Raw genomic sequence first — 14,567 nt, 5'->3', positions numbered from 1 at the left:
CTATCGGTGAAATTTTGATTTCTCAATAGAGTTGCGGACCTTCAAATTCCTTTGTGGAATGAGGTTAAGTCCAAAATTTTTTGTAATTAAGATTTTTCGACTTTTATCTTCCTGTATTTTTTCATCCTGAATCTGCGTTATCTTTTTTTAGCTCCTTTTGTTGGATTTTACTAGTCATTTTAAACAGGATTCTTTTGCAGAAAGAAAATATCGTTGTTTTTCAGAAAAATCTGGATTAAGAGGGTAAAAATTGATTTTTTTTTGTAAATGTTATATAATTGTGACGAGTAGTTTTTTTGTGTTTCAGACTTCTGGCATCCAGTTCAGTCGCCTCTCCGAAGACGGTGTTGACATACTACACTTTGCTGAACTCCTCATGGTATGTTTCTACTTTAAACTTAAACATAACTTGGTATCGAGGAACATAACGTTGTGGTGAGGCATTGGCTTTGAGATGGTCAGATCGTTTATTCGATCCCCTATGGACGAGCTCTCATATGAAGTTTAGCTTCAGGTATATCATATCCTGGTCGATTTCTGCTTAGGATGTGGCATTACATGCGAGTTCTACACATAACTCGCTTAAATGTCTGAAATACTGATAAATAATGGATCCAGACTATAACGTAGACAGGCGCAACAGCCTTAGCTAGATCTTTAGCTACTAGCAGGAACCAAGGTATTTTTAGAGCTTACTTCACTAGAAATTTTAGATCTGTTTTAAGTGTCAATTAAAGCAGTGAAAATACTTATAAAGTTTGCATTGATTTTTTAAGACTAATGAGCGTAGTGAAGACTCTTATATAGGTCTTGCTGATTTTTTTTTGTTTTTTTTTTCAGGGAAAGTCTTTGAATTCTCTAATAACTACAGATGTGCATTCATGCATATTGATGCATGCATTTATGAATGCACTTAGGTATATATGCGCTTTTTGAGTTCAATTGAAGTTCATCTGCTGAAAGTGACGTAAATAGCTTTCTCCAAATACGACCGTGGAAATGGCGCGAAAAAACGAACAATTTCTAGTTTCGAAAGGGGAATTTATTTTTAGTTTTCCAGCGGAATAAAAAACTTTACCTGTTGATCCAGTTTTCTCAAGTCGGGTTAATTTTATCAAAATCCTAAATCGTTCTAGAAATTTAAAGAGCTTGATGGGCATCTCTTTTTTTTTCTGTCGAGAGGTGAGATTTTTTCAAGAAAGTCAGTGTTTTTTATGTTCACTTGCGTGCATTACTCTTTTCCAATCTTCGGTTGGCTATATTTTCACAATTTTCAAAAGATGTTCACGCTCAATTTGATTTTTTTTGCCGTTTGACTTCTTTTGCAGAGCAAGCGTTATCAAACTGGAACATAGACTTTTTTCGGGTTTACAACTTGCTTAACAGAATCACTAGAAATACTTGTATCATGACTGTTTCTTAATGAATTCAAAATTTTAAGTTTTGTCGGCTTAGTTGCCACATCGTAGAATTGATTTTTTGGAAGCAATTTTCAATGTAGTAGCTTTTAGAATTCCGAATTACTCCTGCGATTTTAATTTTACTAGCCTTGACTTGCTGTTTTTGTTTTTTTTTCGCTTAAGAATTTCATTCGGCTTAAATAATTTCGACTTATATTTAACTGGCTTAGGGACCTAATTTGAGGGCATTTAAAAGGAAGCTTAAGGTTTATGCTTCATTCCGGATCGCACAAAATGCTAAAATGCTAGAATAGAAATTATAGTTCAAAGTTTTTTTATGACAACATTTATATTTTCGTTTCTTCGGGAAATTATTCAAATTTCGTCGGCTCAGTTGGCACTTATTAATTATTTTTTGAATTTTCATCAATTTCGTCGATTGTGTTTCTGGACGCGTTTTCCGCAAATAGAACATGATTTTAGGCAACATTTTGAATTTATTTTGTTTTTTCTCCCTTTTTTGGACTTAGTCGCTTTCTTTTCCTGACTGCTAGCGTGCACTGCTATTTTAATGTTGTGTTGCAAGTGGCGCGAAGCTCCGCTTCGCCTCTGTGTTCTAAGTTAAATCAAAGTCATACAGATTTTCAAAAACTAAATTCAAATCATTGCTAAATGAAGGCAATTTACGCTTTCGAACTACGAAATTGCAGTTGGCGCGCAAAATTATGAATGACCTGTTATCTGAAATTGTGGTAATTTGATGAAAAAAATTCAATTGTAATTTTCTTGAATTTTGAAAATCGTTAACGTCAATTATTATTTTTTCAAAATTCGCAAGTTGGAAAATGCTTAAAAATAAGACAATTGTTTTTTTTTTTCGTTTTACTTAATTATATTGACTTTTTTCCTGCTGTATTTTGGCCACTTTTCCAGTAGTCGTTATATTTGATTCAAGTTCTGTAACAATCATTTCATTTCAAGTGGTTGTTGTTTGATCAGTTGAGCTTTAGTTATGGGTCTTTTCTGTTATTTGTTGATGGAGCTTTTGTTTTGAGAGCCAAGATAATCTTTAGCTGGGAATAATTTGAACCAATCAGATTCGTGCATGTGATCCAGTTTACAAAATATGAAAATTATCAGTTTTGGGGCCGTATAACAGAAAAGACAGCTAGTGTTTTTCCAGGTGAGTGGGCTAGTGCTAGTAGACAGCGTGAAGTGGATCTCTTTCCACTCGAGTTACGACTACGGATACCTTCTGAAGCTCCTCTGCAACCGCAGTCTGCCGGAGACAGAGGACCAGTTCTACTCCCTCCTCCAGATATACTTCCCACTCATTTACGACGTCAAATTCCTCATGAAGAGCTGCAAGGCACTTAAAGGTGCTTGAGCGCTAGCTTTTATTGATTATCATTGAGATGATTTATCCTCAAGCAAAAAGACCAAAATACGAGCTGTTTAGATCACCACTGAGAACCGTTGTTGACCCCTGCTTAAGAATTACATGCTCTCTTTTTCTAACAGGCGACAATTCTAACGAGCGACAATTCGTAACAGTAGATTAAGCAGGCAACACAGATTCTAGCGCAGTATTCTTCTCGTGCCGGATGTAAGCGCAGCGGAGCAAGCGTATTCTACTTGGCAATGCCTTGTTACGAATTGTCGCCTGTTACGAATTGTCGCCTGTTACGAATTGTCGCCTGTTACGAATTGTCGCCCTACCCTTTTTTCATGCAATTGTAATTCGGCGTCTTGCAAATTTACATAAGACAGTAATGTGCAAATGAGTGGTGGATCGTACACTAGCTTTTTTAGCTGTGGAATCCAAGACAGAGATAAAATATGGCTTGCCCGTCGTGAATTCCCTTGAACTTTTTGCCTTGACATATTATATTATTTTGACATAGTATCCATGGTCTAATACCTTGATCATTTGCGCACTTTAATTGGAAGTTATACCAAATCAATTGTTATTAGAGAAACTGCGCGATGATATTTTCATAATGCATAACTGTTTTTTAATGGAAGTTTTTGTTTATGTGGAGTACCACAACTAGTATGAGATATACTGCTTCTGATGATTAAAATAATATCCTGAGTAAAAATCTTGGTTAATTATTTTGAGCATTGAAATCAGCTAACATTATTATTGGAAGCTCTAGTTACTGATATAAATGAAGTCTTTTCAAAAGGTTTGTAAAAACTTTGAGGACATCTGCCATGAGCCAGTTCCACAGCAGGTGTAGATTAGTTGATGCTCTAGTTATGGGAGAACGTTTATATCTATCTTGGTCGGTTTCTTCCAATTCGAAGACCCCCTTGCGACAAAGGAATTAAATTTCATTAATTGCATGTCACTCAAAACAAGTGCTTTTTAAAATTAGTCTAAGAATGGGGTTTATTCTAGTATTGTGTGAACGAGCTTTTCATTCGCTTTTTTTAGTAAGTCTAAATTTCCGAAATCGGTTTCTGTTGGAAAATTATTTAGTTACAAATTTTCAAGTTACGTTGCAGTGAGTAGACATTCGCATAAGTAGACAGGTAAGTAAGCAGACAAATATTTTATTATCCAATCAGAATTGAATTAAGAAAAACAAGCTTATGCTAGAATAAAATAGGGTTTGTCTTATTAACTTACTGACTATTATGAATACGCAGTTGCCTAAGTACAGAACGCACTTCCCTGAAATTGAACTGTTTTTTTTTTTAATATATTTAATCTAAAGTTTATTTGTCGCTGTGCAACTATTGATGATTAATTTCTAGCCTAACATTTTGTTAGTACATCAACTGGTCTCGTTGCATATTCCTTTCACATTTTCAGGCCAAAGAATGTCATCATTGCGTCGTTTAGTTTCAAAGTTAGAATATATTATTTCCGTCCACTGTGAGTTTTTTTATTTGGCTGAATTTTTTGGGTATATCTTTGTTTGTGGATCAAACTCATTCTTCGTTTTAACTCTGTAATGTTTTCTCAGGTGGCTTGTCTGACATTGGCGAGCAACTGGATGTGGCCAGAATCGGACCAGAGCACCAGGCAGGCAGTGACAGTATCCTCACTGCTATGATTTTCTTCAAAATGGTTAAGGTCAGTAACAGTTTTCTCTATCGTATCATGGCATCAACAATTGGATCTCTCTTACTATCCTATCCCCCCAGGGTACCTAGTGACGAATCCCACTCCCCTATAAAGAAATTGTTCAACGGTTGAGCATATGAAATTTTGATCCTAGTAACGAATTGCCACCCGCATAAAGAAATAATTCAATGTTCAAGCATATATAATTTTTGTACCTAGTTACGAATCCCCCCATAGGGGTTAATTGTTAAAGAATTCCCAAAAATTGATTGAATATTTTTGTAGTTTGAAGGGAGATGAGTTGGGACTATGGAATTCATGACAATTTTGCGGAAAAAGGGATTTACTTGGCTTCTATGGAAGAAAAGGAAAAACAAATCGAGCCTGTCCCCCCGAGTATAATTAAGTGTTAATGATCGAATTGTTTTTATCACTAATTTAGGTTACTCTAATATATTTGGAGAGTATTTTTCGGAGTAAATCATAATGATGTTTACTCTCAAATTTGATTTTTCAAAGTTTGATTTTTTTCGAGTTCAATTAAATTTACTTGCTAAACGGATGAAACATTAATCACAAAACAATCTCCGACTTTTGATCTCAATTTCAGTTTTTGTGTTTGGTTTTGTTGCTAATGGCGATTTAATAACTAGTGAAGACAACCGACTTGAACTCCGCAAATTCGTTTTTATTTTTCAAAGCTTACTTAATTTTTGATGTAATTTTTACCAATTTTTGAAACTGTTTTTACTAGTGTTTACGGAGTGCAGTTTCAATAATGTGTAAATTTTTTAAATTAAAACAGGATAGTGGTCGACGAAAGTTTTGTTTACGGGTTTTGCTTGAATTCATTACTTCTTTTCCCACTGTGTATTGGGAGCTTTTTTCGCTGAATAGTGTTTTTATGTTTTCTGTGTTAAAGGTTTACTTCGAGGACCATTTGGACGATGACCAGTATGCTGGACAGCTGTTCGGCCTCGGAGCCAACAAGTGAAGAGAACCAAAGCGAATCAGCTGCACTGTGCAATGGTAGAAAAGCTCGGTTTGCCGAAGATATCTTAGTCGTGTTTCAAAAGTTTAAATTTATCCTAGAATCCATGCGATTCATTATGAAATTTTGCAAAAATTTGTTAATGGTATAACTAAATTATAACAGCAGTTATTACAGCAGTTTTATGCTTTCAGTTTTTGGTGAAAATTGAAAAAAAAATGAGTTTTTTTTAATTGGCAACTTGAAGCTTCGGCAATCGCGATGCATCCTGACCAGAATAAAACAATCTTTTTCTCATGATATCTGCAGTATGGGAAAGATTAAAGATGTAAATTTCATTCGGGCGATGAATTATTTGTTTCGTGGATTTTAATTGAACTTGGAGCGAGTTTGATCTTGATTGGGTGTCCTAGTTCCACATTAGATGAGTCACAATGCTAAAAATTAAGAAGCCTTAAAAATCATAAATTATGTCTTTGAAAAATTCTCATATCTCTTACTTAATTTTCTACATTTGTAGATTGTGAAAGATTGGAATAATCATCTGTTTAGTAGGAAGAAGAGTTTCGTATTTTTTAGCATTGTTATAATGTGATTACCATGTAATATGAAGCTCTTCGAAATCAGATTTAGACAAGCTCATATTTTAACTTGTCACGAATTGAACTTTGTTTTAGTCTAATCTGTTTCATTTTTGATAGGAGAAATTAATAAGTGAAGGAGTTTAAGTCCCTGCTGGTTAAGGAGACTAGAGTTTCTGAAAGTGCAATCAATGAAAGAAATTCATCGAGATTATTCAGTAACATTTTAAATGTTCCTCAAAGCGAAAACTACACAAAATTCATAAAGAAGCAAAAAAAAATGTAAGGATGATTATAAATTAAGTCACTTTTCAATTTTTTTCAGAGTTGTTTATGCGTACACGTCCCGTGTTAGTCAGTATCATGTGTGATGTAACACCAAAAAATAGAGGTTGTTCTGTGTGCGATATCTACTTGTGATATCTTCCCGATGACGTCACTGTACTTGAGTCCAAATGCGGGACACCTGCTCGACCTCTTGTTCGACTCTTCCAAGTGAGTACGCAGGATGACATTATAGGATGACGTCATTAGTTTACGAACATTTCGTAAAAACCGGAGAAGCCATCATGCACGAAGGACGGAATTTGCGAAAATGTTGTCAGTCAAGTAGAATGCATTATTTAAAATTTCGATGAAAATAAGCAATATACCATAAAACCGGTCATTTTTGGACAGTTAAAAGGCATTGATTGGCTGACAATTTTCACGCACTCGTTCGTTCGAGCTTGAGAATAGCCCCCGTAAGTATCAACTGAGGCTCAGTTGTTTGGCTAGCATCCACTGCTTGATTGCAAAGGCAGGAAAAAAGTTGAATTTGATTGATCGAAATTATGTTTAAAACCCGCTAATTATTAGCTTATTCTGATTGCTCAACCGTCATAAGAGATTTAATCTGAATCATGGGTTGATGTAGGATTTTCTGGAGGGAGTGGGGTCGAAAATCTTGAAGAATCCAAATTTTTCAGAGCATTGAAGTCTTTTCTGTTATGCGGCCAAAAATTACCTAAACTTTGAATGAGTTAATTCAAGAGCTGGTTAAGCTTCAGATTTTCTTTGCATTTGCTATTTTTATTCAATCAGAATCAAGCCTTATGATCCAATTTTCAATATAACAAAACGATGAATTTCGGGACGTATAGCAGAAGAGATCCCGAAAAACGCTGACAGAAAAGCTTGCGAATCTTCAAAGAAACATTTTGAATTAAATGAGCTTCGAAGTCAAGAATAATTTTTAAAAATTGAAACGTGTTTGCACTAGCCAGAAGCGTAGTGTAGCAGTACGAACGTTTTTTTTTCTAAGCTGAATTGTTCCCATATTTGGTGGCCTTTTTGGCTATAATCACGATTTGTGGCATTGGAAATTTCATAGCATCTGTTTTCTGCTTTATTTGTGACTACTGTTTGTGATTTATTAAGCGTCCGTGGCTGAGTGGTTAGGTTTCTAGCGTGATCTCCGGATCGCTCATCGAATCCGAAACGTAGCCCAATTTTTACTAATTCGGGTCTCAATTCGACTTTTTCTTATTACACTTTATAGAGCTGCTTTTTGTCTTGTTCTCGTTAGTGTTTGCCAAGCGAAGCTTCGACTTTATGTCAATATGTTTTGTGATGATCTATAACGGCGATGCATCAACCAAAAAATGTCAGTTCCTAAATGGTTGAAAGGCTGAATCAATGTCTAAAACGCTGCAAATACTATGACAATAAAACAGGGGAAAAAGTTAAGGTTCATTAGCAGGGGAGAGCATGAATACCAAAAACTCAATTTATGAGCTGCTTAGAATGAAATGGGCTTTTAATTGCCTTTAGGCTTCTAATTAAAATAAAAATAGTTTTCAAAATAGATGAAAAATTAAAATGAAATTAGGTTTATAAATAGGTAAAAATATTTTTAAAAGTTAAATTAAAAATATGTGTTGAATTAAAAAAAGTATTAGTCATAGGTAAAAATGTTTTTAATAATTTGGAATAAAAATAGGTATAATAAAAATAGGTTTAAAAATTGGTAAACATTTTTTAAAATTAAAATGAAAATAGGTTTTAAAATAAAAATAATTTGAACTATACGTAAAAAATGTTTTGAAAACTTGGAATAAAAATAGGTATAATAAAATTATTATAAAAAATTGGATTAAAAATAAAAATGAAAAATATGTTTCAGGAGTATGCGTCGGTACTTTTAATTAAAAATGTAAAAACAAGATACCAATTGTGTGTTGCAGAAAGGTGAACAGAGAGGCTGAGCTGCAGTTATGCAACAGGAGCTTACCCCAATCTTTTTTCACAGAACCAGGCAGCACACAGTCATGTGAAAACCAGTTCAACAACGGTGAGCAGCCATAATATTCTCTTGATTTTACTAGTTTCTTTATTTTTTGCCCCTAAAATGTTCGGTCAAGCACTCAACAAAAAGGACTTGGTTATGCAATTTTTACTCAAGTCGCACATTTTAGTTCAAATTCTATCAAAATAATTCATTTCATTTTGATGTCAATAGAATTTTTCACTACGTGTTGATTTTATTACATAAAAAAGAACTTCTTAGTGCTAAATGAAAGGCAAATTACGATTTCCTAAGTTTAAGGGCTCTTGTTGACTATTCCCCCCACCTATTTCGATTTTCAGAAATTCGCTTTTGGCTGACACATTTTCAGATAATGTACTTATTATCTAATATTTATTATTAAAATATATTTTATTTATTATATGTATAATATATTTTTTATATATAATTTATTATATTTTATAATATTTATTATTAATCCTAATGTATTTATTAAAAAACACGAGTAATACAATTACGAACGCGAAAAAATTAGAACACAATGAATTGGTGGTATTTTTGAAATGCATATTTTATACAGAAATGGTTGCCAAAAATAAAACATACATAAGGGGAAATATTTAACAAGGTATAAAAGGGTGGAAATAGTTAGCACGATCCAATATAACGCGAAGAAACGCGAATGCGTTATAGTTTCGAAAAGGATTTTATGGTTAGATTTCCGAGCTGATCAAATGATTGACCTATTGATTCAGCTTTTTCACAAATAGGTTAATTTTAGCAAAAAGGTGCCAATATCAGATGATTTTTGGAATTCCAAGAGCTCCAAGCTATATACTATTTTTCTTCAGTTATCAAAGATTAAAAATTATTAGGAGTCGATGAACGTATTGATGACACTTTTATTGGTCATGATGATATTTTATTTCAAGTCTTTCAGGAAAAGTCTAAAAATTAGTTCAGGCTCTAGTTTACTTTTTCGCGAGTTGACTTTTGTTTTCTTTCTAAGTTCAGTTCATTTTCTTTGCTAAAAAGAAGGCAAACTCGAACAGCGAAAGTGTAAAAGTAACGAAAAACTTTATCGACTTCTAATTTTGAAAATGGATTTTAATTCTCAGATTTATCAGCGAAACAAAATTTTTGCATACTTATCCATATAATTGGTTTAATTTTATCAAGTGTTTATCAAGGGTTTAAAAAAGTGTTAATCAAAAATTGTTTTTGAAGTCCAAAGAGCTTTAAGGTCATCTTTTTTCCTTGGAACTTTAAAAGTTCAGATTTTTTTTATAAAGAAACAAGTCAGAATTTTTGATCCTTTTACTTGCGTTCGTTGACTTTTTTCCAACCGTCTTTGGCTATGTTCTGAAAAAAGCAATCAATTTTTGGCCTGGCTCAATGACATGACATGCAAGAGGAGTAACGGAAATTTGGTCATTTTGTCAGCCAATTTATTTCCTTTTTGTTGTTCCGGGAACTTTTTGTGGTTACGAAAGTGAGAAGGAACTTTGTCTTCGAGTGAGTGTTTTTGAACGCAAAATCAGATACTACAACTAGTTATCAGAATGTGTCGAGTGATATCTCCGTAAAGACCTTTCAGTATTGAATCGAGAGCCATTAAAAGTGTCGAGAAAACATGGTTGGAAATTTTGCTTTTGAGCTATTTTGGCTATTATTTGAGGTTTCTTTCGGTGTTGTAATAGCGCGAATTATTTAACTTACACCTGTTAAACTAATTTTGAGGCTTTACTTAGCGCTTAAGGATAATAAAAATGATGCGAATTAATTTTTTTAAATCTCTGTTTTGTTTACTACGAAAACTGTAGTCGAATAAGGCTAGTTCACAAAGTTAATGAGCTTTCTTCTTGTTTTTTTAACCAAACCACGCACAAAAAAAAACGAAAACAAATTTCGTTACAGTTGCAAGTTCAAATGTTCCTCACTGTAATTTCAGGTGGGACTTAGAACTTCAAAAAATTATAAAATCATATTTTTTTCGGTTCAACTTGTGTCTGCTCAAAGATTGTCGGCTCTGTTTTCTCTTTGTAAGTTTTGTTGCGTTCCTAATTCATTATTAAAATGTCTGGCATATTGGCTTAAAATGCACTTCCATACGAAAATTTACGTTTTGGTAGAAATAATGTTTTTCCATTTTTGTTTTTCGACTTGTTTTTATATTTGAGTTGTCTCGCAAGTGGTGCGAAGCTCCGCTTCGCCACTGTGTCGATCTCAATGTGAAAAGTTTTTGCTAGTTTCTTAGTTTAACCGCTATTTACACAAACGGAATGTAGTTATGTTACGAAGTCTATTTTTTCCAACCCAATGGCAAACAAATGTGTTCATTTTTGGTGGCATTTTTGCAGCAATAATATTCTATCTGGCTTACTTTTGCTACATTAGCTTTATATCTGGCTTACTTTGGTTGCAAAACATTTTTTATCGGGTTTATTGGTGGCTGGTGTTTGATGCTTATCAAGTGACCATGGCGCAGATGAAATGAAATGGAGGTGGGAGGTTCGATGCCGGTACATATCAGAATTTTTATTAGTTTCACTTTTGCTTTTCTTTTTTGACCATTTTAGGGCTACTTTTTTTTCGTTTTTTGTGTTTTCTAAGTTTTATCGCTTCATCTCTGTGTTGTAATTGACACTGGAGAAATACTTAAATGGCTGAAAATTAAAAAAAAATTGCGGAAATGTTGAGTCAAATTAATTATAATTTCATGCGTACATTTTAAGCTACAAATAATTATTGGTTCGATTAAAAATTAGAAATGTTATAGAAAACAACCAGCCATTAAGCGGTGGTACCAATCCCGCGAGGCTACTTCAACCTGTCCGACCAGACGGTTGCGCTGGCTTGTTAGGATCGAAATTCATTCACAGCAAGTCCAAATCTTCGCCCTCAGTGAACCAATTGATAGTTTCGGGTCATGGCCGCGCAGCCAGTGTTCAACAACTGGACCACAGTCCAAACAGACGGGTAGTCACAGGAGTGCAACTGAGTCCAAACTACAACAATAACAACAACAACGTGGAAGGGTTAGTTGAGATGGCTTTGCTGTCACTTGTGATCATAATCAGTTTCGTGACAGAGCTTGAAAAGACTGCTCATTAAATCTGAGGGTTCTGTTCGGCTATGCCTCCCCCCTAAATGATATAAAATGAAAATGAAATATTTCTTACAAAATGGGACTAGATATATTAAAAATGCAGGGTTGATATCTTGAGCGTTAAATTAAGCTAGAAAATGGCTAAAATTGAGAATTTAACGACAATTAAAAATGCATTTGGCATCTTTTTAATGAAATATATGCGCAGAAAACTGGCGACAAAATTTAGGTAAGTCAATTTAGTAAACATGATTCTTTTTTACCAGTCCAATAATAAAATCGTACATTTCATAGGAAAGAAGTCACAATTATATGATTTAAATGGATCTACTTAACAATTGCCCCCCTTTCTTGAAGGGGGGGGGGGGGGCAGTTGTTAGGTAGATTAAGTTGTCGAATTTTTGGCCAATCAGATTGCAGTAAAATTCGAATTTCAAATGCAACGCTCTAGTGCTAATTTACTGCTTTTGTTTATAGGGGTAGCAATTCTTTAGTAGATACCAAAGAGAGGGCGATTGTTAAGTAGATTTCAATTTTCATTTTATTTTTTCATCATTCAAGGGGGTACAACCGAAAAGACCCAAAATGAGTGTGCGGAAGATTGCATTGTATACTGAATTTGTGGTTACGTAGCAGTATTTAGACAACTGCGTATTCAGACACGTCAGTATTTAGACAAATACTGTTTTAACCAATCAGAATCGAGACAAGGAAGAAATTATTAAATAATTATTGTTTATTTTGGTTTATTTATGTCTTATCTGGATTCTGATTGGTTCATACAGTATTTGTCTAAATACTGACGAGTATGAATACGCAGTTGTCTAAATACAGACCGCGCTCCGAGTTTATTTACTCATGTTTGCAACTAATAGTTAAACTGACGCATGCCGCATCAAAGTGAGTAATTACTTTAATTGAGCATGCTAAGCGGCGCGCGGGGGTTAGGAATTTAGACGACAAGCAAATTAGACGGATCCAATAAAACGGAATTAGACGTTAATTTTTTTTGCAAAACAAGCATTTTGGACAAAAAGCAAAGGGCTAACAAAACTTATTGCTTGAAAAGAACTTTCACAAATACAAAAAGAGTTATAATTGCTTTGCATATCAAAATATTAGTTTTTAAGAGTGATGAACGTAGTAGTAGTAGTAGTAGTAGTAGTAAAAGACTTTAATTCCATTGGTGGATACAGGGTTAATATAAATATTGAATGAACTTACGATCGACAATTTTTACAAAAACATTTGACAAAGAATGTGCATGATCTGTTTATATCAAACAAAGTTGAAGTTTTAAGCAGTAAAAATTTATTCAGTTTTGATTTGAACATTCCCAGGGGCATGTCGAAAGATATAATTTTCAGACGCAGAAGTTCATTGGCAGCACGGGGAGCTTGTACAAAGAAGTTATCGTCAGTTTTCAATTTCCTCGTGTTCGGTATGACGAATAGGCCACTCGTAGCGGAACGCGTAGGAAGCGAGCTGGTTGCACTTTTGCAGTCAACATCAATAACATTGTTATGGAGCTTCCAAAGTAGAAGAATTTCAACTCTAATCAATACATAGCTAATTGGAAGCATATTCAGATTTAGTAGCCCTGAAACATACGATGAACATTTCTTGATCCATCTTAGAACTTTGTACTGGAACAGTTCAAGCTGATGTAATAGTGTCAAAGAAGGGCACCATGCAGGAGCACCGTAAAGTGAGATTGACAGAATGAGAGTATTGTAAAGTAACTTTTTTCGACTGCAGGATACCGAGAAAGGAATATTTCGTTTCAGAAAATAAAACAATCTGGAACATTTTATCAACTTAGTATTCAGATGGGATTTCCAGGAAAGATTGTTGGAGACTATGATACCAAGATCTTTAATTTCATCAACAAATGGTAAGATGTCTGATCCGAGCAAGAATTGGATAGAATCATCATAACCACCAAAGTTAAGAACTTTACATTTGGCAGAATGAAACTGTAAGTGATTGTTAGTTGACCAATTAAAAAGAGAATCGATATCTTTTTGAACTAATGATGGAGCAGATGAGCTTTTAATCTTCAGGTCGTCTGCAAATAGATAAAATTCACTATTTAACACATCATCGGTCATATCATTTATAAATAAAATAAACAGAAGTGGGCCGAGAACACTCCCCTGAGGAACGCCCGAGGTAACTGGCAGAGGAGACGAAATTGATTGATTTATTAGCACACACTGATACCGGTTTGTCAGATAAGATTCAAACAACTGGAGAAATTCAAAATCAAAGCCGAGTGTAACAAGTTTAGCAAGTAACAAATGATGCGGTACTGAATCAAAAGCTTTTCTCACATCAAAGTAAATGGCTAGTCCAGGAGAATTTTTATCGCAGGAAGAATAAATTGAGTCGAGATAGATGATCAATTGGCTGATAGTACTGCGCGACTTCATGAAACCATGTTGCTGACGTTTGATTAGATGTCTAACTTTTGGATAAGTAAAGTTGAAAAGAATTCTTTCCAGGATAAGGGAAATTCGTGGTAAAATACTAATTGGTCTGTAGTTAGTAATGTCATTGCGAGCATCAGATTTGTATAAAGGGGTAACAAAAGAAGTTTTCCACTGACTAGGCCAGTTTTTGTGTTTCAATATCCAGGCATATAAATCATAAACGAGGGGTGATATGATATCAGAGCAGTGAGATAACACGAAAGAGGGAATATTATCCGGACCAGTATTACTAGTGTCGGGACAGTAATTCAAAAATGATTCAATATCAGGTAATGATAAGTTAAGATCGTTTAAACAAATCGAAACATTGGAGAACAAGTCTGGCAGTGTGAACATTTCTTGGTCATTGAAAACTGATGCGAAGAACTTGTTGAATCCAGTAGCTTTTTCGAGTTCAGTTGTCAAGGAAATATTGCCGTGATACATGATGGATGGAAGGGCAGAATTATAACCGAGAGTTTTGAGGAGCTTAAAACATTCGCTCGTAGAAGAAAGATTGAACTGATTAATAAAGACCTCTTTGTCCAATTCAATTGATTCAGAAAGATATCTAGTGATATCTTTCAATTTAATTGCCTGCAAATAAGAATTTTCTTTTTTTAATTTGCGAAGTGTTGTTTCTTTCTGATTA

At 34.2% G+C, this 14,567-nt stretch overlaps 2 protein-coding genes across 2 annotated transcripts in view; both read left to right on the top strand.

Moving 5' to 3' along the window:
• LOC134853894 (CCR4-NOT transcription complex subunit 7-like) overlaps window positions 1-6,109 on the top strand; it is a 219,398-nt gene extending 213,289 nt beyond the window's left edge. The window contains exons 6-9 of the mRNA XM_063869857.1: window positions 308-379; window positions 2,584-2,779; window positions 4,376-4,485; window positions 5,399-6,109. Of these exons, the coding sequence (XP_063725927.1) occupies window positions 308-379; window positions 2,584-2,779; window positions 4,376-4,485; window positions 5,399-5,470 (450 nt within the window). The 3' untranslated portion in view covers window positions 5,471-6,109. The remainder of the gene's footprint in view (window positions 1-307; window positions 380-2,583; window positions 2,780-4,375; window positions 4,486-5,398) is intronic.
• A 335-nt stretch (window positions 6,110-6,444) lies between these two features.
• The window catches only part of LOC134853891 (putative uncharacterized protein DDB_G0286901), a 33,264-nt gene continuing 25,141 nt past the window's right edge, over window positions 6,445-14,567 (top strand). Inside the window, exons 1-3 of the mRNA XM_063869854.1 lie at window positions 6,445-6,543; window positions 8,274-8,380; window positions 11,115-11,373. Coding sequence (XP_063725924.1) covers window positions 6,479-6,543; window positions 8,274-8,380; window positions 11,115-11,373 — 431 coding nt within the window. The 5' untranslated portion in view covers window positions 6,445-6,478. The remainder of the gene's footprint in view (window positions 6,544-8,273; window positions 8,381-11,114; window positions 11,374-14,567) is intronic.

The sequence above is a fragment of the Symsagittifera roscoffensis genome, chromosome 9 (genome assembly GCF_963678635.1).
Source record: "Symsagittifera roscoffensis chromosome 9, txSymRosc1.1, whole genome shotgun sequence".
NCBI lineage: Eukaryota > Metazoa > Xenacoelomorpha > Acoela > Convolutidae > Symsagittifera > Symsagittifera roscoffensis.
This window is presented reverse-complemented; position numbering and strand designations above follow the sequence as displayed.